Source organism: Miniopterus natalensis, chromosome 1 (assembly GCF_054644295.1).
Source record: "Miniopterus natalensis isolate mMinNat1 chromosome 1, mMinNat1.hap1, whole genome shotgun sequence".
Classification (NCBI taxonomy): Eukaryota; Metazoa; Chordata; class Mammalia; order Chiroptera; family Miniopteridae; genus Miniopterus; species Miniopterus natalensis.
In genome coordinates, this window is record NC_142081.1 from 59,567,929 (window position 1) to 59,591,399 (window position 23,471).

Here is a 23,471-nt window from a genome sequence, read left to right on the forward strand (position 1 = left end):
GGCCTGGGTTGCAGACTCAGTCCCCGCTAGGGGACGTGCAGGAAGCAGCCAATGGATGTTTTACTCTCTCACTGATGTTTCTTTCTCTCCCTCTCTTTTCCTCTTCCTAAAAATAAATTTTAAAAAAATTTTTTTAAAAGAGAGAAAGGGAGAAAAGACAAGGGGGCTAAAGAATAAAGATGACATTTCAAATGTAAGACTATATATAAAACTAGCACCTCCCATTCCTTTATCATTTGGTGTATGGTATGATTCTCAACCAACTGAGCCACAGTGGCCAGAGCCATTATCTTCTTTTTTTTTAAAATTGATTTTAGAGAGAGGGAGAGGAAGGGAGAGAGAGAAAGAGAAATATCGATTTGTTGTTCCACTTATTTATGCATTCATTGATTGATTCTGGGGTATTGAACATGAAACCTTTGCATATCGGATGACACTCTAACCAACTGAGCTACCTGGCCTGGGCCCATTCCCTTAGAATTACTTTTTTTTTTTGGTAGCGAAAACAGAGCAAGATGCTGTTGTTGTTGAATGGTGAAGACCTCTTTTGGGGTAGCGAGTTGAACGAGTGGGCCAAGTAAGCATAGGTGGACGATTGGGAAGGTGGGAGCGCAAGGAGGCATGTCTACACCTTTGCTGCTCAAGACCTGTCCTGGGAGTGGTTTCTGAGAGCCAGATGGGTCTGGTTACACTGGCAGGTGAAGGTGTGGTGCTGGTGGTGGCCCAGCAGGTGGCAGCACAGCCCACAGGTCTAGGCAGCCGCTGCCCTTTCTTGGCTACAGATGTGGGAGTGGAATGAAGCACCTGCCTACAGGCTCTCCCCTGGGGCCTCTGGCAACTTGCCTCTGAAGGTACATAATCAGCACACTTTGGATAGAAGTATTTATTGGTTCTCTCTGAGATGTGGAATTTCTAGGTCGAGAGGCTCCTTCTCTGGTTTGAGCAGCTGGTAGGGTATGCAGGCAGAAGTGAGGGCAGATTCTGGAATTTTGTGCTCTGCCTTCCCTTAAAACAGCCGAGTAGGTATTACTAATATAAGAAATATTACTTTTTTCTTTTTAAATCAGAGATATGCAAAGATAAAAACTAAAAATGAACAATAACCTCCCCACCAAGATAATCTATGTTGACAATAAAAAAATGATAGTAAGATAAGACTTGTGTAAGGTTTGAAAATTTGAACTACAGAATGGCATAAAATGAGATGTAAATGTTTCCTACCCCTCCATCTTTGTCACTCTTATGGTTCTTCTGATTGCTTTGAGGAAAAAAGAAAACAGAAGCTATGCCCATGCCAGAGTATCTCTATTTTTATTTCATTTTTTTGTTTATTTTACACCCCAAAGTGATCATATTATATAACTGTTCTAAGCCTTCCCCCCTAAATACACTATATCTTGAAGATCCTTCTTTCTTTTTTTTAAATTGAGGAACAATTGACATATAACATTGTATTAGTTTCAGGCATACAACACAATGATTAGATATTTGTATATATCATGAAATGATCACCACAGTAAGTCTAGTTAACATTCGGCACCACATATAGTTACAGAATCTTTTTTAAAAAAATCCTCACCCAAGGATATGTTCTCATTGATTTTCAGAGAGAGAGAGGAAGGGAGAGAGAGAGGGAGAAACATCGATGTGAGAGAGAAACATTGATCGGTTGCCTCCTGTATGCACGCTGACCGGATATCAAACTCGCAGCCTCTGTATGTGCCCTGACTGGGAATCAAACCTGCACTGGATGACGCTCCAAGTAACTGAGCCACCCGGCCAGGGCTGTTTTTTGCCCCCTTGGGATGAGGACTTGAAGATCTTTCTAGTCAGCACATACAGGCTTCCATCTATCATAATGTTTTAAATGGATCTCTCTGTTGATGGAGATTTTGGTTAGTTCCCGTTGGGGCCTAATATAAATAGTGGTGCAGTGGGCATCCTTGTGCATTTCTGTTGGCATACTTCTACAATTCTGAATTCCTAGGAATGTGAGTCAAAGGGAAGGTATATGTTAAATTTTGATAGCAAAAGTTTCCTTCAGAAAGGTTGCCTCAGTTCACATGCCCATCAAGGGTGTGTGAGAGTGCCTGTTTCCAGGTGCCTATAGAGAACCTACCCCTGCCAGGAGCCCTTTGACATGGTGGTGAGATCAGGTGCTGGGCAGAAAGTAGGCCCAGCCCCTCTGCTCCAGGTGATCGTGGGCTCCCTCCACAGCCTTTACGTCCTGCACTGCAAGTCTCCTTGGTGGCTGTGAGGTGACTTTCAGTGTGGGAGCCAGCGGCCTCTCTTTTAGGGATGGGGAGCACTTTCTGGATTTCCCTTATCACTTTAGCAAAGTTTTCCTGTTTTTCCTGGGTGAGAGAGTGAATGATCATGTCTTCTGACTCTTCCAGGTGAAGAAGGCATATAGGCAGAAGGCCCTCTCCTGCCACCCAGACAAAAATCCAGATAATCCCAGAGCAGGTGAGACTCTTCTAGGTGTGGGGGGAAGGAGGCCAGGCCACCTGGGCACAGTGTGTTCCCACCTGTGCTCCCATGGGAGTGCTGTGGAATGCTGGTGCACACAGCCCGGCTTCTCGTGTTGGGGGTGTCAGGTCAGTCGCTGATATACTCACCTTTCCTTGCTGGTCTATCATCTGCTGATGTCAGCTTTTCTGCCAGCCCATGGCTTCTTTGAGGTGCTCTTTTGAGGGAGCACACCATCACCAAGGCTAATTTGATTTTTCTCTTCTCTGTTTTTTGATCTTTGTGTTCAGCTGAACTCTTCCACCAGCTTTCTCAGGCCTTGGAGGTACTGACAGACGCTGCAGCCAGGGTAAGCACATGCTTCTCTATCTGAATTGTCCCCATGGTTAAAGACCATTGTGGCACGTTAGCCTCGGTCTTCTGTACTCTGTTGGGTAGCACAGTCCTTGCTGTCCCTGCCTAGAGACCCTCCCAATGGCTCTGGGGCTAGGCAGCAGGACGAGGAAGCTGGCTGGGCCCTATCCTTGTTCTCTGGCTGACTGCTTCCTGTTGTTCCTTTCTCCTGCCAGGCCGCGTATGACAAGGTCAGGAAAGCCAAGAAGCAGGCAGCAGAGCGGACCCAGAAACTAGATGAGAGAAGGAAGAAAGTGAAGCTTGGTAGGTGGCATCATGGTGCTGTGTGGCGTGCCGTTTCCCTGGGCCGTTTTCATGCAGCAACCTTACCTTTCTTCCTGGAGCTTCATTCAGTTCCAGCAACTCAAAGCCTCTTGGCGCAGCTCTGGGAAGAACCCTGTTCTTAGGGGTGGATCCTAAAGGACACTCTCAGAAAAAATAACAATGACTAGATTTACTATTAGCTAAGCACTGTAACAAATGCTTTATTGTCTCTTTTAATTATCACAGTGCTTAAAGGAGGTGGGTATTACTAAGTCCATTTTTTGTAGACAAAGAAGCTAACGCACCACAAGGATGAGAATTTCTGGAGCCGTGATTTAAATTCACCCGGTGCGAGTAGACCCATGTTCTTGTTCACCATTCCATCCGGGGCCTTGTTACTCATCCTTTCAGTCATCATTTCTGCACAGAGCTTTCGCTCTGCAAAGTCTCCTCAGAAGGATCCATTGAAGTCCAGGCGTTCTTTTTTTTTTTTTAACAGCTTTATTGAGCTATATTTTTTTGTATTATAATAGCCACCCATTTCAAGTGTACAGTCCAGTGATTTTTAGTAAATTTATCACATGGTGTAACTATGACTATAAATCAGTTTCATCAATAAGATTGGCCCAGATGTTCTTCACTCGATGTTCTCCCCACCTTCTTGTCTGTTTGATACCCATATATTTAGTATGTACATATGCCATCCCAGTGCATCCATCTCTATCAAAAACAAACAAAAAACCCTGGAGATTGTAGGTAAATAAAGTGCACAGAAAAGAAAGCATTGAGTTCTAAGCCTGAGAGAGGGGTTTGTCACAGCAACTGGCCTGGAACAGGGCCACAAGCAAGTTTCCCTTGGAAGGTGGGAAAGGCTCCATGACCTGGGGTGATGTCCTCACACAGAATCTGCCATACCCATAGGATCCACGATAGTCAGGTTCGCAGTGAAGCTTGGTTAATGTGAGTTGAGAGGAGGTGAAGGAGACAGTGACAACCTGAGCTCAGTGGTGGGAAACTCATCAAAGCCAGGGCCAGATCACAGGTCAGGCTGTGGTGCGAAACCACAGGAACAGAGGCCAACAGCTCCACCCACTGGCATCCCTGACACATGGCCCTGGGTTGCTGACATAAGCACCCAGCCACACCCTGTTCACTGATCAGACAGCCAGCTTGGTCAATTTGAGCTGATTTAACTTTTCCAGACCCTGGCCACTCAGCTGGACCCTGTACTGTGCTGTGACTTTTTCTCAATGAAAATTAATTTGGGAGCACATGGGCATGGAGGAAGAGGCAGAGTCACCATACAGTTTCATTCTGTGTGAGGCTGGGGAAGCAGCCAGAGCTGGGGGTGCTGAGGCCATGTAGAAACTGCTTAGACCAGCCATTGGGTCATTCAACCCTTGTGCCTAGACCTAGAGGCCCGGGAGCGGCAGGCTCAGGCCCAGGGCAGTGAGGAGGAGGAGGAGAGCCGGAGCACCAGGACACTAGAGCAGGAGGTGAGTATCTGGGCATGAGGGCCTGAGGCCACCTCCAGGAGGTGGGGGAGGGTGCACTGTGGTGGCTATGGTGGCTGGAGAGGTCATGCCTTTCCCACCTTCTTCTGTGGGATCTGGGTAATCTGTCCCACCCGCAGGTTGCTGAGCCCTAGCTTACAGGTGGAACCTCCCAGGGACCTTTACAAAGGGAGCCAACCTGGAATTGGATCTGCACAGAATTGTCACCTCCCAACCCCCCGCTCTGCAGATCGAACGCCTTCGAGAAGAGGGTTCCCGGCAGCTGGAGAAACAGCAGAGGCTGATCCAGGAGCAGATACGCCAGGAACGAGAACAGAGGTTGAGAGGTGAGAGTTCATCACCTCCACCCGCCTCCCACTCTGAGGCAGCTCTCTGTGGAGTCGCTGTGGAGATTTCTACCTGCTGGAATCCAGGGGGCACCCCACTCAGACACATGCCACCTGTCCCTTCCTACCAGCTCTCTGGGGCCTATTTGCTTTTCTCTCTGTCCTCGGTCTCCTAGCCTGATATGTCTTAGTCCTAAGTAGGGCTGGCTCTATTTTGGAGCAGGTCACCAGGAGAAAGGCTCTGGGATACTTTGTTTTAGTAGAACTGTGTGGTCTGTACCTCTTCACTCTGCCCCCAGAAGGTGTTCACAGCCCTGTGTTGGCAGAGTGCTCACCATGGCCTTCAGCAGGCAGCTGGGCAGATGGCCCCTGGGGTAGCAGCTTCTGGGGGTGGGGTGGAATTGCCTCTACCCTCCTCACTAGGCTCCTGAGCAGGGGCAGCTGTTGCCCTTGGTCAGAAGTGACATTTTCTAGGTCCTTCTGGGCCTGGGCTGTATCTCCTTTGGGAGAACTTCTCTCTCTGTCATACTCTATCTTGCTAATTTCCCCAAATTTTCTAGGAAAGGCAGAAAATCCCGAAGGCAAAGGAACTCCCAAGCTAAAGGTGAGCCCTGTGGGGATCCATGGGTCACCTCACACCACCTCCTCTCAGCAAGATCAGATACTTTCTGTGGCTAAAGGGGCTATGGTGGGGACACTGGATCTCTGGGATCCAGCACCACTGCCCAGTCCCTCCATCCTCCCACTGCCCGGGAACCGGGTAGCCTCTCAGAGCTTGCCATGGAAGGCTGCTCTTAGCCCCGACTGACAGGCAGCACTCCCGAGAGGCCCTCAAAAAGAGCATCTCACAGGGCTGAGAGCATGGCTGCGGTGAGCAGGCCTCCCTTCTTGTCCATCTTCAAGGGGGACACATTTTGGGGGGTTCTCTCTAGATTACTAGTAGAGGGTGTCTGTTCAGACTGTAAAGCTCAGGTGTAGGGTCTGGTGCCGTTCAGGCGAAGGTTGGTCTTCAGTGGTGATGCCTGCTGCTGTCTTTTCAGCTAAGATGGAAGTGCAAGGAGGATGGGTCAAAAGGCGGCTACTCCAGAGATGTCCTCCTACAGCTTTTTCAAAAGGTCTGCCCTGCTGACTTCCCTCTTTCCCATCGACTCAGTCCAACCCCCGGATCTCTGTGCCTAAACCTCCCTCACCACTGCTCCCTGCCTTTTTCTCTGTTCATGGATCGTAGGACAGCTTAGCTTCTTCCCAGGCCACAGTCCTCCTCTCTCTTGTGTTGCCCTGTGTCCCTTCCAGTCTGTCTCACCCTCACTGCCCAGGTATGCCCTCGCCATCCTTAGAAGCAGAGGGGTTGGCTGAGTGTGTGGGGGGAGAGGAGGTGGGCATCTGGCATGAAGACCTTATCCCCTTTACCATCTTTAGTCATTGCAGCAGCTTTGCGACTCTGCCAGTCCAAGTCCCAGTCCTTTGCCCAACTCTCCTTTCTCTCCTGCATTCCTGGAAAAAATCCTTTCCTTCCTACCTCTGTTCTCCCCTCTCTGGGAACCCAGCAACAAGAAGTTATCCCCCAACTGAACATGCCCCAGTGGGCCTTGGGGCAGCCCAGGCTTGTCTCTGGCATGAGCTGGGCCTTCCTTGTCTTCACAGTATGGAGAGGTGCTCAACCTGGTGCTTTCCAGTAAGAAGGCAGGCACTGCCGTGGTGGAGTTTGCAACTGTCAAGGCTGCGGTGAGTGCTGCGTGAGCCTTTGGGGGAGCTACTGCCACCCCTGCCATTCCAGGGTAGGAACTCAATTCTGTGGATACCCTGAGGTTAGGTATCCACACTCTTGGGATATCTGGGCCAGCTCAGAGCCAAGGTTCCCCATAGGTCCCTGACTCCGGGAGTACAGGCTCAGTGAATGAAGAGATGGGCTAGAGAATGCTCTGGGATAAAGGAGAGCACAGACCAACTGCATTTCCTGCTGCCTGGCTCCACAACCTCCACTCTTCTGTGGGAGCTGGCATGTCTCTAGGTTGGGGCCCCACCCTGCCTTTCCCCTTCTCCAACCACCCAGTCAGAGGCTTATACCCCCACTTGCCCATGAGGAGGATCAAAGCTTCAGCACTCCGTCATGGAAGGTTGCTCAGCTTTGCTTGGAGGGTGAGCTTGCTGGTTCTGGTATTTTCAGGGGGTAGAGAGAGCCACTCCTAGCTGATTCTCAGAGTGATGGGACTAACTGGAGGCTGTGTTTGGTAGGAACTGGCTGTCCAAAATGAAGTGGGCCTGGTCGATAACCCTCTGAAGATTTCCTGGTTGGAGGGATGTCCCCAGGGGAAGGATGGCCCTGACCGCCCAGGACTGTCACAGGTAAGGAGCCAGCCCTCTCACAGGTGGGCATGCTCAGGGTTTGAGGAACCTTTTCTTGTTCGGGCTCTTCTCAGGGCTCTTTCCTCGGAAATCCAGGTCATCCCGATGGAGTGAAATTGGCAGGTCCGCAAACCAGAGCAAGGGGACTGTGGTTTTGTGCTGACCCCTTTTCCTCTCTAAGTGCCAGCGGGCCCCACCCTACACAGAATTCTTAGACCTTATATTCCCTCCACATCCTGGTCTCCTGTTGGAGACCTTCATCATTATCTAAAGGGGTTTTCCTGGCCCGCAGGCTGCCTGGTTGGTGTGAAGCATTTGGCACTAAGACAACCCAGTGCTGCAGGGAAGGGGGAGAGAACGAGGGCAGCTTCTTCCACTTCATCCCCAACTTATTTTTCAGGTGTGTCTGGCTGCCCCAGACAGGACCTACTGTCAAGAGGCAATATCTCCTCCTTAGAAATAACACTAGCTACTGGCTGACACCGGGCACCTGCTGCCTGGGTGCCCAACTCATGATGAAGCACAGACCTCAGCTGGTGCCTTCTCCACACTAGCTGTTCATCCTGACAGCTCCATGAAGGCGTTCGTGCACGCTGTGGCCCTAGTCACAGCTGCCCTCACTTTGGTGGGACAGCTTTTAGGCCAAGAGCTCCCCCTTCTCTGGAATGGCCTGCAGTTCTGTATGGGAGCCTCAGACTGATGTTTCACCAGCCCCTCTGGGGGAAAATACCCCTTGGTGGGTCAGCAAGGTCTTTGCCCTCAGCCGCTCCACCCCTGCTTTCCTATTTGCCCCTCACCGGGCTGTGAGAACAGGAAGCTCTCTGGGAGTGTCCCAGACCCTGGACAGAGGAAGAAAAGGGACTCGTCTGAGCCCAACTCAAGACCCTTCTTTAGAGAGCTCATTCCCTCACCATTAAGTCCCAGCATTTCATAGCCCCAGATGACATTCCATAGGCTGTTATATAGAACTTTATTATCTCCTGCATCCAGTTGGGAGCCTCTCCTCTGGGCATATCCACACAGAAGCGGGGACAGAGGCCACAGGTTCAGGTTGTGGAAGCAGTGTGTGCCACAGCTTCCCTCTCTCACTCTTCATGCCTGGAATCTCAGAACCACGTGGCCCAGCCAACCTGAGCTCTGGTTTCAAGTCTTCTGGCCAAACCACAGTGTGGGGCAGTAAGCAGCACAGTGTGTGGCCATGACCCAGTGAGCTCGGCCCGGGCGGCAGGCACCCCTGGGTGGGGGTTTGGCAGGGCAGAGCTCCCAGTCCTGGTGGAGGATTCTGGACACCAGCTGTGCCTCTTCATGACAACAGCCATGAGTCTCGTGTCCATCCCTGGTCCCTTCCTCCTATGCTCTCATCAGGGGCAGGATGGAGGGAAATCTGCCACTGTTCTGGCTGCATTTCCCAAGGGCTCTCATCAGTAGTAATTCTGGAAACTCCTCAAGCAGCCCTTTACAAGCTGTGTCTGTGCCTTCAGCTGGCAGTCCCTGGACCCACCTTCCTCAGGCACCAGGGACTGCTCCAGGCAGCTGCATTGGCAGCTTGAGTCTCATGCCCCCTCTTCTGCTAATGATTTGTGTGGCCTTTTTCCTAAATTACGCTTTTTATCTCTGCGTGCCTCACTCCTCCTACTCTGCCAGCCCCTCCCTTCCTTTGCAGGCCACTGTGCTTCTCCCTTCCCCCACTGTGCCACTGGTAGGTCCAGGCACTACCCAGTAGGACTTTTTCCAGTGATGTTGATGTTCACCCTCCACTGTCCAGTGTGGTAGCCGCTAGTCATGTTGGCTGTTGCGCATTTGAAATGCAGCTAGTGCAGCTGAGGAACTAAATTTTTAATTTTACTTAGTTTCAATTATTTAAATGTAAACAGTCACATGTAGCTAGTGGCTGCTATATTAGACAGAGTCAAGCCTGTCTCATCCTTCTCCCTCAGGTGTCCCCACTGTTCCTTTAAGTCTTATTTGGCCCACTTTTGCCTAGACTTGTCCTGTAACCTCTGTCTGTTGACGGTAGCTTCAGAGGGGGCTGGGCAGGGTACTACCCATCTGATATGTCCAGTCTGTGTGTCCTTCACTCCCTGACTCACCCCTTGTGCCATCTACCCCCTCTGCTGGCCTCTGCCTGGTCCCTGGAGTTGCAGGCATGGCCTCCCTTTCCCAGCCTAGACGCTGCCTTCAGGGTATTTGTCAGCTAGTGCCCCTCACAACATTTCCATCTTGCCTCTACGCATGTCCCTCCCGCTCTGGGGTGGCCTGGAGGACTGTTGAGGACCCAGAGGGCCGGCAGGGCCCTGGATTCCTACCCACACCTTTTTCTTAATCCATGACTCTACCTTCTGGGTTCCCAGGCCTTCGGCTCTTCCAGTCACCACACCTCTGCCCACCCTCGCCCCATTCAGAAGCTGGGATCACTGGGAAACTGCTCCCTCAGCATCTGTAGGACTTCCTCAAGGAGCGACATCCCCAAGTCCACTTTGAAGGAAGAGAAGGGATCGTTAGGGTCCAGAGTAGGTGTCTTCTGGAAGGGGGAAGTGTCCACAAGGTCCTCCTCGGAGTATTCGTGGAGGGCGCCTGCCAGGGAGAGCGACGAGGGCAGCACGGCTGAGTAGGCAGCGGCGTAGGCAGGCGAGGGCTCCAGGATGTTGGGGCAGCTGGAGCTCTCTCGGTAGAGGCGCGGGGGCTTGGGTGGGGCCAGGAGGGTGGCCCGGGGCTGCTCGTCCCCCCACAGTGGCAGGCGCCGACCATCCGGCCTCCCTCGAAGCTCCCGGACGACCTCTCTGTTGCTGTACTCCTCATGGTCCCCACCAGCCATGCTGGCCTGGCTCAGCACACTGCCCTTTCGCCGGAGTCCCCGCGGCCGCCCCAGGCTCAGCCGCTTGAAGAAGGAGGCATTGCGGAAGGAGCCTTTCCGCCAGGTCTCCATGGCCCAGGGAGCCAGTAGACCTTAGAAGTCCAGTTCAAGAGTGGCTAGAGATCATTTGGTCCTTGCCAGAGCAGTGAATGACAAGAACTGGGAGACAGACCATGTGGGCTTCCAGCAGAGGCCTCCAGCTTTCTGCTCAGCACAGTCCTCGGGCCAGCACCTGGATGGTGAGACGAAGTCACAGGAAGGGGAGAGCACAGTGCTGTGAGTTCCTGCTGCTGGGAGTTTCCCAGAGGGACAGGAGTGGCCTGGTTACTTGATAGGGCAGTGGAAAAAACCCCAAGAGGAAGAAGCAGCACTTACTGGAGCCGGAGGAGAGCAGCTCCAGGGGGGTCAGAGATGGATCTTCTCAGGCAGGCAGGAGGGGCCTCTGCTCCTTCCCCTGCCCCAGCTCCTCAGGGCCCCAGCTTACCCTCTGTCGTGGCCCCTGCCTCTGTCTTTAGTGGCTCCTGACTCTGATCGGTGCCCTGCTGGTTGTGCTGGTGTGTGGCATGGAGGTGTGTTGTTGTTCTCAGCTGACTCAGTCAGGTGGGAAGCCCGGTTTCATGCTCTGAGGTAATTGCAGCATCCGCATGCAGGAGTTGGGGCAGCCATGGCCAACACCCCACAGCCACTGGGGAGCTGAAGATTCCTCTCAGGACTGGTCTGGGGGCAGCCCTGCTTTGTGGACGCAGCCCTCACCACACTGTCTCCTTTTTCCCCACCACCAGGCCCTAGCAGCAGGCGTGGCTCCCCAGTTCCCAGTGTCTGGGAGAGAGGAGCCCAGGGAGGTGGCAGGTAACTGAAAGGCAGGCGTGTGGAACGATTGTTGGGGAAGGAAGAGACCTGTTGCTAGTGTGTGTGACTCATCCCTGGGGCCTGGTGACAGGCCCTCATTAGCAGAGCCCACAGGTATGGGGGGAAGGAGGCAGAGGGTGTGTTAACAGGGAGCAGCCCCATGCCAATAAAGGGCTGGCTCCTTCCAGGGCCAGGCTCAGGGCATGCGAGGGTGACTCGAGTTTTCTAAACAGAGCAGTATTACCTCGGGGAGGGGAGAATTGCCCTCCCCTTGGCTTGACACCCAGTCTAGCTGCTGTTTCCTCATCCTTCATTGATTTACCAGATGGCCTCAGGGCAGGAGAGAGCAGCTGAGGGGCAGGGTCCCACTGCCTCCTACCCTTTGCTCCACTCCTTCCCCATGAGCTGCCTGGGCCTCACTTGAGGTCCCTCCACTGTGGAGGGGGCTGGACCACTGAATTGTCAGCAGCGCTCTGGGCCAAGCTGAAATAGGTGGGCCTGACTGGGAGGGCAACTCTCCTCAGAGCTTCTGCAGCCCAGCAGAGAGGAAGAGAGGGGTGGGGCTGTTGGGAGGAGCAGGGGGATCTGGGTCGGATAACACTTCCTGGTTCTGTACACCCCTCACTACAAACCAGTTGGCCAGGGCCTGGCATCTTAACCACAGCCACTCCCTCCTTATTCTCTGGGTCACTAACCACCAAACTTTCCTCCTGACTTATTCCATGGGAGTGTAGCAGGTTGGCAGGGCTCTGCACCTTTGCCTGCTATGTAGCCCCCTGGCCTTGCTTGTTTCTGTGCCAACTCAGGTGGGCTTCACAGGTCACACAACTTCAGCAGCCCCGAGGGAGGAAGTGATTTAATTCCCACTGCAGACCTTATCAGGGCGTGGGGTTGGCAGCTCCGCTTGTGGCACTGTAGAGCCGCCTCTCCACCCCACAGCCTTGGCCGATGGAGGTAGTTGTTTATTATTCTTTTGGTTATTAAAATATAGCAGTCTTTAATCCCTGTACTCGGCTGACAACATCGTAAAAGAAAAAGCTACAGGCCCTACCCTCCAGGAGCCTGGTGTGTATTTTCAGGAGGCAAGCCAGCCTCATGCTTATTTCTCTTTTTTAGGGTGGGGCTGATGGAGGCTGTGTCTAGGGTAGGGCTTCCTTCTCCTGTGACCTCCGCAGGAGTTTGTCCACAGGGAAGATGGACAGTTGGGCGGGAGCAGTGCACTTGCCTCCGCCTGGCAGAGCAGAGTGGGTTTCTAAACCTCTGACAACTTCCCTTGGCTAGAGACCTGTGAGCAGCAGAAGCTGTGGGGTAGAGTGCTGAGGAAATGAAGGGAGATGAAGGCCTAGCTAGAGCAGAGGAAGTGAATCACCTGGGAAAGATGAACCAGAGCTGACTATAGAGGTGAAGGAAGGAGCTGAGAGGGGAGGTGGAGGTGATAAGTGGTTGAGATGGGTTGAGAAGCTGGAGGCCCAAGACCTGCTTCCTCCGAAGAACATCAACGAATTGGGGTTGCAGGCTGCTCCTGCTCCAGGGTCCTTTCCTTCCTGGGCATTGTTCTTCTTTGACTCTTGACTGTAACTCTACCCAGGCCCTGTCCTCCGAGTCTGGAGTCTGTGGGGCTGTGTCCTGATGCCTGGACCCCTCTCTGTCCCTCCTCTGTCCCCCAGGGCTCGGTGGTGTCAGAGAGGGACTATGAAAGCCTCGTCATGATGCGCATGCGCCAAGCAGCTGAGCGGCAGCAGCTGATCGCCCAGATGCAGCAGGAGGACAAGGTGGGGCAGCCCACGTAGTGTCTAGTCCTACCACCCCAACAGACCTTTTCTTAAACCTCACCAATAAACTTTTTTTTTTTAAGTCTAACTCTGTTGCATACATAGGTGTAAGGTGTTGCCTCAGAGGTTCCGCCCAGGCTGGCTCTCCCTCCCAGGCAGTGGACGCCCAGGCTGGCTCTCCCTCCCAGGCAGTGGACAGACCCCCAGGGAGGTGCTCCACTTGGTGAGAGTCCTTGCACGCACAGACCTTAGGATCAACCAATCATCACAGCCCTTTATTGGTTTGGACTAGCTATACAGGACCCACCCGCCCAGTCCCAGAACCATGCTTCTGGCCAAAGGCAGCCTGGCTCTTGCCAGCCCCTCAGCCTGCCCATGAACATGGACTCCTCCAGAACACTCAGCCAGGTCCGAAGGTGGAGGGGCAACTGGGGAGCACCAGGGCAAGAGGCCTGCCCTCCCTGCCCCCTGCTGAGACAGGTTTCAGAGAAGGCCTTTCACTGCCTAGTGGTGCTGGACTGAGGGGAAATGACAATCTGGGAAGGGGGCAGGGCAGTGAGTGAGGCAGGGGCTTGGGATCAGGGCCCATTGGCAACCACTGGAAGAAGGGGTGCCCTGTCTGCTCCTCAGTGTGAGGGTCACTCCTTGTGCAGGCACCACACCAGTGTCTGGCCCACCCCTGTCATGCTCAGCACACGGAAGCCCCTGCGTTCCAGCTTGTCCAGGACTATTCGAGGAGGGTCGTTGACGTAGTACTCGTAACTGTGAACAGAAGGAGAGAGGGCAGTGTGAGAGGGCACACAGTGCAAGCTCCCCCTACAAAATTAGTATCTGCTAAAGATACCGGAATGCTCACAACAGTGACTGATGTTTGCTGGTATCTTCCAGGTGCCAGGCTAAGTGCACATTACCTGCCCCTTTCTCCTGCACTTCTGCATTATCTCATGTATTCTTCCCAACAACCTGAGGAAGGTACCATTATTGTTCTCATTTTGTTTTGTTTTTTTAAATATGTTTTTATTGATTTCAGAGAGAGGAAGGGAGAGGGAGAGAGAGATAGAAACATCAGTGATAAGAGAGAGTCATTGATCGGCTGCCTCCTGCATGCCCCCTACTGGGGATCGAGCCCACAATCCAGGCATGGGCCCTGACCTGGAACTGAACCCTGATCTCCTGGTTCATAGGTTGACACTCAACAACTGAGCCACAAAACTTGGCTTAAGTCGCTTTCCCAATGTCATAAGGCAGTGAAACCTGTGTTAGTTTGATAACAGCCCCACATGCCCTAGACTGCTGGGCTGTTCAGGAAGAAGGGCTGCTCTCCCCAGGGTGCTCACCGGGCCTCTGGCCCCTCCTTAGCTTGACCTCTAATAGTTCCTGACCCTGGGTGCCTCTCCCTAGCACAGAGAATGCTTGCTTTTCCTTCTTTCAGGGTGAAATGATTCTAAAGGCCATCAAGTAGATAAAGGGCTCGAGCCCCAAGATGGGCATCTCCAGACAAATGCCTCAGGGCAAAAGAATGGGGTTGGCTTCAGCCCTCCAACCCTGACCCAAGGGGCTGGCACCAGCTCATCTCCCCTTTGCTGTCCCCTATGAACTAGGGCTCATTCTGGGGACCCTTCTAAGGAGCTCCAGCCTGTGGAGCAGGGTTCTCCTGCCTACCGGGTGTGAAAGGGGAGGGGCAGAAAAGGAAGCAGCACTCACTGTTTAGACTCAACAACTGATGAGAAGAATGCCAAGGGAAGTGGCCAAGGACCCAGGCAGCTGGTTAAGGTGGAAGTAGAACCCAGGCTGCCTGCTCCCTGTTTCTAGGGCTTAGCTTTGTTAAAAGTCAGCTCTTCGACAGAAACCTTTTCCTCTATGCCTGTCTTTGCCTCAATAAGGTCCAGCTTGGAGATAGAGGACAGAGCAAGGAACAGTCCACTTACATAGTCCTATATCCGGGGAACTGAACTCTGTCTGGGGACTTTGTCCTGGGACTTGACTTTGTCCTTGAGCTCTCTTGTGAAGGGAGGGCCAGTGGGAAAGCCTTCAGAGCAAGCCTGGGGGGCTGTGAGGCTGCAGACGGGACTGACCCTACAAGAGGACAGAACCCCAGGAGGCAGGCAGAGGGGCTCTGAGGTTGGGCCATGGCATCATCCCTCTTCTCAGTGGTGTGTGAAGGGAACAAGGACAGGTCTAGGAGCCAGTGAGAAGATATTTAAGAATGCCACTACTTACAAGTTGTTTCCCAGAACGCCTCTTTTTGAGGCCCCCAAATGCTGCATCAGCTCTGGATCTGAGTACTCATCGCCCACTATGGTGGGGCCCACCTCCTGCAAGGTAAGCCACAGTGGATGCTTGGCTGGCTGCCAGGTAGAGGTAGAAGGTCTTGCCTCTCCTTCCTCCCCTGCCTGCTGGCCTTGAGCCAGCTTCAGGTAACGGTTCAAGGGGTTAGTGAGGGACCTTGAGGGCTGAGAACAAGCTGGAAAAGGGTGAGGCTGGTCAATGACCCAACCAAACAATGTGAGGCTTCTCTAACCCCTCCAAGCTGAGCCGGGCAGTGCCTAAACCGGCACCTACATACCAGGTACCACCCACCACCCATGTTTAGTGTGTATCAGAATCAGCTGGAGAGGAGAGACATGAAAGCCTGTGCACACAAAATCTTGTACAGTAATATTTGTAGCAGCATTATCCATAATAGCCAAAAAGTGGAAACAACCTAAAAGTTTTCAGCTGCTGAATGGATAAATAAAATGTGGTGTAGCCATATGATGGAATTATTTGCAATAAAAAGGAATGAGTACTAATACATACTGTGCTACAAATGAACCTTGAAAACCTTATATAAGTCAAAGACGCCAGATACAAGACCACTTATTATAACAGAAAGTAGATTAATGGTTACCTTGGGCTAGGGGACTGGGGGTGGTGGTGGTGATGAGAAGTGACTGCTAAGGTGATGGAAATGTTCTAAAATTGATTAGGATGATGGCTGCACAGCTCTGAGTATGCTAAAAAAAAAAAATTGTACACTTTAAATTGGTGAATTCTACGGTTTGTGTATTATATAGCAACAAAGCTGAAAAGAATCACCTGAGGAGCACCGAATTCCCATGCCCACAGGCTTAGAGTGTTTGGGGAGGTCTGGGAAGGGGCCAGGAGTCCAGATCTGAACGACTGCTCAAATGACTGGTTCTCAAACCACTGCCCTAGGGCACTGCCAAGACCTCTCCTGTCTTGTGGGGAGCAGTCCGTTTCCTTCACACCCAGGGAGTTGCTTACCCTCTGATGGATCACTCATGCCCTGGGGAGTGAGCATTCTGCTGCCCAGCTGGGGGACCAAGTCATATTCTGAAGCTAAAGAGGGACCCCTGGGGCAACTAGCACCTTCTTAGTGGAGCAAACTGCACCCAGAGAACGGGGAGTGACTTTTAACACCTGAATGGTGTTCTCCCCACCTGGGTCGAGGCAGAGTCAGATCCCCAGTAACCCTCCCTGCGGCCCGAGGGGGCGCGTCCAGAAGGCTTCCGGGCCCTGAAATGACGCTGCCCAAGAGGGAGGCGCCAAGGTGCGGCCGCAGCCCCCGAGGCCCGGGCTGGCCCCCAGTCCACTGGCCAGGCGGAGCTACTCACCATGCGGATCTGGGTGCTGATGAGGAGGTAGGGCATGGTGCGCGCGTCCGGGCGAGACTGCCAACGTGGGCTTAGGACTTAGTCCCCTCGGGCGTGGGGACTGCTGCGGGCCACCCTAGTCCCGTTTCTCCTGCTCTGGCCTCTAGCCGTGCCAATCCCGGTGCCTCCGGTCCCTGACTGTATTGATGGCCAATCAGGAGCTGGCGCCCGTGACGCGCCCCAGCACCCGGAGAGTCAGGGCCCGCCCCAGCCCGGGAGCAGCGCACTGGTTGCGTACATGTAATGGGGGGCTGCTCTGGCACCCGCTCTGTGGAGGGGGCTAAGTGCGCCTGTTGACCTTGCACCCTCTTAGTGCAACACCTCCAGTAACAGGTTACAAAGTCCTGCTGTCGTCCTCCCCCCCCCCCCCCCCCCCCCCCCGGTCCCAATGAAACAGCAGGGAGCAAACGGCCACCCCGCTGAAGCCTCCCAAGCTCCAGCCCACTGCACCCAGGGACGCCTCAAGCTTTTAGCGGGTCTCACTTCCCAACTCCAAAACACGTTCCCCAGAGACTCCTTCAGCGGAGAAAAGACGGGTAGGAGGCTTGTGGCTACAGCTAAAACACCACGTTGGGTGCGTTGCGCATTTCTGCCTTCCTGTAATTCCTAGCACGGCGGCTGGACCCTGCATTTCTGGGAAGCTATAGGTAAATCTGTAAAGAAACTGAGCGCTTGGCTACGTGCCTAGCCTGGAGGGGCTTCAACCAACAGAATTTGTCCTTCAGTTCGGTGAGCTTTCCGCGCTGCTGGGGAGACGTGGCGCAAGTGGAGATCACAAAGTAACAGCTGGGGCAAAAGAAACAACTTCCCCCGCACCAGTCGCCAAGGAGAGGGCAGCGAGTTCACCGCTGCGCATCCGCGCCCTCATCTGGATGTAGCAAAATCTGACAACTCAACATTCTTTGTCTTGTGATCGGCTCTTAAAAAAAAAATAGAGCAAAACAGCCCTGGCTGGTGTGGGTCAGTGGTTAGAGCCTCCGCCGGCGCACCAAAGCGTCGGGGGTTCTATTACAGGTCAGGGGCAGTACCTGGGTTGCAGGTTTGATCGATCCGGGCAACAGACGATCGATGTCTCTCTCACTTCGATGTCCCTCCCTCTCCCTCCCTCCCTCAATGGAAAAAATATCCTCGGGTGACGATTAACAACAACCGAACGCAGCTTGTAACCGTCCAGGTCAGCAACAGAAAAATCTTGACTTCATTGTAGGACTTAGATGTGAAGAGAGCTGTAAACGAAATAGGAAGTTGTAATTCTACAGAATTCTTATTGGTCTAATTTATTTTCTGGACTCTCTACCACCCCTCAGAGTTAACAATTAGCTAGAGAGATAAGGCATAGACATATTCATGCTTAACAAAGGACTGGTTAAACTGACAAAGGATGAATGCCCAGGACATATCAAGAACTACAAATGATAAAAGGTACATCAATAGAAGAAACATTGGACAAATGACTGGAATAGACACTTCAAAAGAGGGAATGGAAATGGCCAATAAACATATAGCATGATGTTCAGTATCATTAGACACTCCAGAAATGCAATTAAGCTACATTTTAAAGCACAATGAGGCTTTAAAGTGATTTGCAAACAAAACAAAACAAAAAGTAAACATCAAGTATTGGTGAAGATATCTAACAATTGAAACACTACAGTTGGGATTGCAAATTGTGGTTGATGGCAATTACCTTGCACCTTGGAAGGAAAACAATTTGGCATTATCTGGTAAAGTTGAAGATGTGCATTCCCTGACACAGCCAAACCGCGCTTACATAAACCTCAGGAGAACTCACTGACACACATCAGATACATGCACAAGAATATTCATAACAGCACTGCGTGTAATTAGCAAAAAACTGGAAACAGTTCTATGTCCATCAAAAGTAGAATGCATTTTGGTTGATTCTGTTAAAAGTTCCAGAAGAAATTAAGAGAGTTTGATTCATATGCGATTTGCAAATCAGACAACATAGCCCTCGGTAGGAACTGAAGACATGCTATGAGGTGGGAGGGAGAGAACAGTTTTGTTGGGAGAGGTGTAATATATCTTTATTGATTTCAGAGAGAGGAAGGGAGAGGGAGAGCGAGAGAGAAATAGAAACATCAATAATGAGAGAGTCATCAATCAGCTACCTCCTGCACAGGGGATTGAGCCCGCAACCCGGGCATGTGCCCGGACCAGGAATCGAACCTCGTTTCCTGGATCCTAGGCCGATGCTCAACCGCCGAGCCACGTGGGCTAGGCAGAACAGAGATTTTTGAAGATACAAGTTGCTAGCAGCTGATCATCAAAGAGATGTGTTGTTAGGAGAAACAAGACCATAAACTTACATCATTCATCAATTGGTGAGGGCAACTAGACTTTCAACAGTGGCTGACTCAGTGGTCAGCAAGTGGGGCTGTGATACAAGAACAATGGGTAACCAAAGTTTAGGCATTTGTTAATGTTGTAGTTCAAGCTGGTAGAACAAAGGCTTTTGAGTTACTTATCAACAGAGATCAAACAGCACAGAGAGACTGTTCATTCTGCAGGCAGTTTTCAAGTCCAAAGACTACAGTCTACAGAGCAGACTACAGTCATGCTCTGGAAGCAGCCTCAGTGTTCAAACTGCAAAAGTCCAAATGTTGGGCCACCAGTTATATTAAAGTTCTTATAAGGCCTCAGTTTGTAAGATGGAAACTATAGCAATGAAAATGCTCAGTGAAAAAGCAAAGTTTGGAAAAATATAGAACAATTTACATAAAGCTCACAAGCTTGCAAAACTAAGCAATATATTGTTTGGAGATAAAAACGGGCGGTCAGCCCTAGCTAGTTTGGCTCAGTGGTTAGAGCGTTGACCCACAGACTGAAGGGTCCCAGGTTCAGTTCCAAGCAAGGGCACCTAACTTGTTGCAGGCTCAATCCCTGGCCCTGGTTGGCGCGAGAGTGGGGAGGCAGCCAATCGATGTGTCTCTCTCACATCGAAGTTTTTCTCTCTCTTCCCCTTCCACTCTTTCTGAAAAGCAATGGAGGAAAAAAAATATCCTCGGGTGAGGATTAAACCCCCCCAAAATAGGTCAGGGCACATGCCCAGGTTGTGGGCTCAATCCCCAGTAGGGGCCGTGCAGGAGGCAGCCAATCAATGACTCTCTCTCTCTCATCATTGATGTTTCTATCGCTCCCTTCCTCTCTCTGAAAAAAACAAACAAACAAAAAACCCCCACAGAGGTGGTGAAATTATAAAGAAAAGTAAGAGAATGATAAATGTAAATTCATTTATCATTTAGGAGTTATCTTGGAGAGCAGGGAAAGGAATGGGATGGGGTAAGATGCAGGCATTTTAAAAGGCAAAAGTGAAGAGCCCAGCCACGCTGCAGAGCAATAGGACCCCCAAGACCTCTCGCTGCTCCGGGCTGTGGCACCCGAGCAGCACACACCATGAGCCAGGCCAGCTGGACCTGGAAGAGAACAAACTTGCTCCCAGAGATCGCCCTGCCCGTAGCCTCCCTAATTCAGCCTCCTGAGGATCTGGGCTGTGTGAGTGAGTGGAGACTGAAGGTGTTCAGCGGGGCTCTCCAGGAGGCACTGACAGAGCGCTGCAAACATCACTGGTTTTCCAAGAAGCGTCCAAGCGCCCTGGCTACCGCTACATCAGAATCAACCACAAGATGGACCCCCGTCATCAGCAAGGTGGCCCAGCCAGATGGGACTCAGCCAGCCCCAGCTGCCCTCTTGCTGCCTGGAGAGCTCACCCTGTGGGTAGACCCCTACAAGGTATCCTACGGAACAGGGAAGGATGGCTCATCTGCATCCTGTATGGGAGGCCCCGCTGGTCGCCTCCCATGGGCCCCTCACCTGCAAGAACCAAATGATGCTGGGCAGGAGCAGCCCCTTCAAGAATAGCTATGACACGGTGTCTCCAGTTAGCTTGCTTGCCAATCCACCTGGCACTCTACTGTACTCATCCTGCTGTGGCAACCTGGGGAACCGTATTTTAAATAAAGAGCTATCCATATGAAAAGGGGAGGAAGCAAACCTAAAGATTTTTAAAAGAAAAAAATCCTTAAAAGGTGCTGCTTGGAAGGGATCTCCCCATGTGCCTTTGGAGAGAACTGTTGTATATATACTTCAATCTGGGAGCCAGTGTCTGCCAATGAGAGGGGGCATTGGTCAGGGGTGGGCCAGACCAAGGTGAGGTGGGAGAAGTTTGGCCAGCGCCTCAAGAAAATGTGAGAGGGAGCAAGCATGGTTAGCAGCTGTGGATGAGAGAGATCAGGATCTGTCCTGGGAAGGGGGGTGAGGGCTGATTCAAACCTCTCACTCTCCCCACCTCAACATCGTCATCCCTGACCTCAGGGACATTCAAGCCTGGACTTAACTCTTGTTGCCTAATCTTCACTTTTATTTTTTCTGATGAGATCCTGGGCACAGAGTGATTCCTTCTGTCCTAAGCAGCTTTTCTTCAAATCATCACTTGTTTCTAATTCTATCCTCGGGGCTTGTAGATGTTGCTTTCCAGCCAGGAATCTAAAGCTTTTTGTTTTGTGGCTGTCAGGGGAGTAAGGCAGGGGTTGGAGGTTACTGGTGCTGGGATAAGCCTACTCTGCACAAAACCGTTGCTTTGCAATGTGCTGCTGTGTGTGCAAGTGTGGTGAATAACCTGGGGGTGATTTGCAATGGAATTTTAGGACCTAAAGAATATCCAGTGGGTATTTCTTCTTTTTGGAATCACATGAAAGTCCTAATGCTGCTGCTATTATCTCTTTGAGAAGTGGTGGCTCAAAAGCTACAGGAAACTACACACACACACACACACACACAGACACACACACACACACACGCGGTTTATATCGATTTCAGAGAGAGGAAAGGAAAGGGAGAGGGAGAGGGAGAGATAGAAACATCAGGAAACTACACACACACACACACACACACACACACACACACACACATGGTTTATATCGATTTCAGAGAGAGGAAAGGAGAGGGAGAGGGAGAGGGAGAGATAGAAACATCAGGAAACTACACACACACACACACACACACACACACACACACACACACACACACACACACACACATGGTTTATATCGATTTCAGAGAGAGGAAAGGAGAGGGAGAGGGAGAGATAGAAACATCAATGATGAGAGTCATTGATTGGCTGCCTCCTGCACGCCCCTTACTGGGGATCAAGCCCGCAACCCAGGCATGTGCCCGGACTGGAAATCGAACCTCAATCTCCTGAATTATAGGTTGATGCTCAACTGCTGAGCCATGCCAGCCGGGCTACTGCCTTCTTTTTAAAAGCACAACATTCCCCTCTAACTCTCCCTGCTCCTCTCCGCTCTGGTTGGGTCATGGAGCTGCCCTCTTTTCCAGAATGAGAGCTCTCTGTCACTCCCAGGAGAGTGTGGAGAACTGGCCCTCAGAACTTCCTGGCGCTCTGGTGGGCTGGTCTCTCCCTCTGTCCTCTGACCTGTGGCTGGCTGCTCAGCCTTGCAGGTATCCCTTGGCTGACTGGGACAAACCCCCAAGTTCTGTAGGATTACTTGTTGTTTTTGTACGGCTGACACTAAAAGTCAAACATTGGACATTGTTTTTTCTCCCTGGTGCTTAGAGCATGTGTGGGAGAGGTTGCTATCTGTCAGTGCAATCCAAATTTATCTGTAGACTTGTGCAATATTTACTGTTCCTTTGGTGTTTCAGTGACATTAGTGAGGGGTCCTCAGAAGTCCTTGAGATTCCTGAACCTGAATCACCTTAAAAAGGACATAGCCAGAATATCTGGTCAACCTGGCTACCTTCCGGCTATTGCCCTTTAGTGAGGAACCTTCCTCCCCCACCCCTAAAGTCCCTTCCCCACCGCATCCCCCTTTCCTGGGTTTCTTAACCACTCAATTCTGGCTCAGAAGTGCTATTTACCAAACACTCTCCCAAACCATTCCTGCCTCCTTGCCAACTCTGGAGGTCCCAGCTGTTTTCCCAGACCCTGCTTCTAATCTTTATTGCTTTAAAGGTAACTTCCTGTCCACAGACCCAAGAGCTTATTTACGGGCCTGTGGGTTGAAACAAAGCTGTGAATCACTGACCACTACATTGTTGCATTTTGTCTGCAAACAGGTCCCTGCCTTTTTAGAAGCAACATCATCTTCTCATGATTAATCTTTCCTCTCTTCTTTTTGATACTCAACTTTAAAAACAAAATGCCCAGAGCAGGCCTCTCCTACTAAGTAAAAATAAATAGTAGGGCATTTGTAAGCTATTCTGAAAAAAAAGACAAAGGTACTAATTGTATAATAGGTTTTTTGTTTTTTGTGTGTTTTTTTAAGATTTTTAAATTGATTTTTAGAGAGAGAGGAAGGGAGAGGGAGAGACAGAGAGAAACATTAATGTGAGAACAGAAACATCAATCTACTGCTTCCTGCATGCCCCCTACTGGGGATCAAGCTCGAAACCCGGGTGTGTGCCCGGGCCGGGAATGGAACTGGCACCATTTGGTGCACAGGATGACGCCCAACCAACTGAGTCACACTGGCCAGGGCTATAATAGTGTTTTTATATGGAAGAATATACAGCTTTATGAATAAATATACACTTTTTTGTTACTTCAACAAAACTGTAGTAGATGAAAAAATATATAAAAGGCAAAAGTGATGTTCTCTTTCTTATAGTAGGACTCTGGTGCAAAGGGCTATAAATGTACTCAATCTTTTTTTTTTTTTAATATATATATATTGATTTCAGAGAGAGGAAGAGAGAGGGAGAGAGAGTTGAAACATCAATGATGAGAAAGTCATTGATCGGCTGCCTCATGTGTGCCCCGGACTGGGGATCAAGCCCGCAACCCAGGCATGTGCCCTGACCGGGAATCGAACTGAGATCTCCTGGATCCTAGGTCAATGCTCAACCAATGAGCCACGCTGGCTGGGCTGTACTCAATCTTTATACATGCATTATTAATATTCTTTTATAGGCATTAAATAATTTATAAGAACAATTTTAAAAAATAAGAAAAAAATTAGAGTGTCAAGTACCTTGGAGCAGCAATT

At 51.1% G+C, this 23,471-nt stretch overlaps 3 protein-coding genes and 1 pseudogene across 3 annotated transcripts in view; 2 read left to right on the forward strand and 2 right to left on the reverse strand.

Annotated features, from left to right (window-relative positions):
* Window positions 1-12,875, forward strand: part of DNAJC17 (DnaJ heat shock protein family (Hsp40) member C17) — a 37,563-nt gene extending 24,688 nt beyond the window's left edge. Inside the window, exons 2-11 of the mRNA XM_016220423.2 lie at window positions 2,397-2,466; window positions 2,760-2,818; window positions 3,039-3,126; window positions 4,537-4,622; window positions 4,870-4,966; window positions 5,527-5,570; window positions 6,007-6,081; window positions 6,611-6,691; window positions 7,202-7,312; window positions 12,683-12,875. Coding sequence (XP_016075909.1) covers window positions 2,397-2,466; window positions 2,760-2,818; window positions 3,039-3,126; window positions 4,537-4,622; window positions 4,870-4,966; window positions 5,527-5,570; window positions 6,007-6,081; window positions 6,611-6,691; window positions 7,202-7,312; window positions 12,683-12,805 — 834 coding nt within the window. The 3' untranslated portion in view covers window positions 12,806-12,875. The remainder of the gene's footprint in view (window positions 1-2,396; window positions 2,467-2,759; window positions 2,819-3,038; window positions 3,127-4,536; window positions 4,623-4,869; window positions 4,967-5,526; window positions 5,571-6,006; window positions 6,082-6,610; window positions 6,692-7,201; window positions 7,313-12,682) is intronic.
* On the reverse strand, window positions 9,711-10,590 carry C1H15orf62 (chromosome 1 C15orf62 homolog). Its single transcript, XM_087822259.1, has one exon. It carries the CDS (start codon window positions 10,236-10,238, stop codon window positions 9,711-9,713), a length of 528 nt encoding a protein of 175 aa, XP_087678385.1. The 5' UTR covers window positions 10,239-10,590.
* Window positions 12,876-13,059: 184 nt separating the features above from the next.
* Window positions 13,060-16,494, reverse strand: GCHFR (GTP cyclohydrolase I feedback regulator). Its single transcript, XM_016220424.2, has 3 exons — window positions 16,405-16,494; window positions 15,008-15,102; window positions 13,060-13,549 (listed from the first exon to the last, which is right to left on the reverse strand). Exons 1-3 carry the CDS (start codon window positions 16,438-16,440, stop codon window positions 13,426-13,428), a joined length of 255 nt encoding a protein of 84 aa, XP_016075910.1. The 5' UTR covers window positions 16,441-16,494; the 3' UTR covers window positions 13,060-13,425.
* A 3,330-nt stretch (window positions 16,495-19,824) lies between these two features.
* On the forward strand, window positions 19,825-20,440 carry LOC107542961 (protein BTG2 pseudogene; annotated as a pseudogene).
* Window positions 20,441-23,471: the final 3,031 nt, after the last annotated feature.

Coding starts and splice junctions, on each gene's coding strand:
- C1H15orf62 (XM_087822259.1), bottom strand. CDS start 10,238: ATGGAGACCTGGCGGAAAGGCTCCTTCCGCAATGCCTCCTTCTTCAAG.
- GCHFR (XM_016220424.2), bottom strand. CDS start 16,440: ATGCCCTACCTCCTCATCAGCACCCAGATCCGCATG. Junction 15,103..16,404: donor TCAGCACCCAGATCCGCATG/GTGAGTAGCTCC, acceptor CTTACCTTGCAG/GAGGTGGGCCCCACCATAGT. Junction 13,550..15,007: donor GGCGTTCTGGGAAACAACTT/GTAAGTAGTGGC, acceptor TTCTGTTCACAG/TTACGAGTACTACGTCAACG.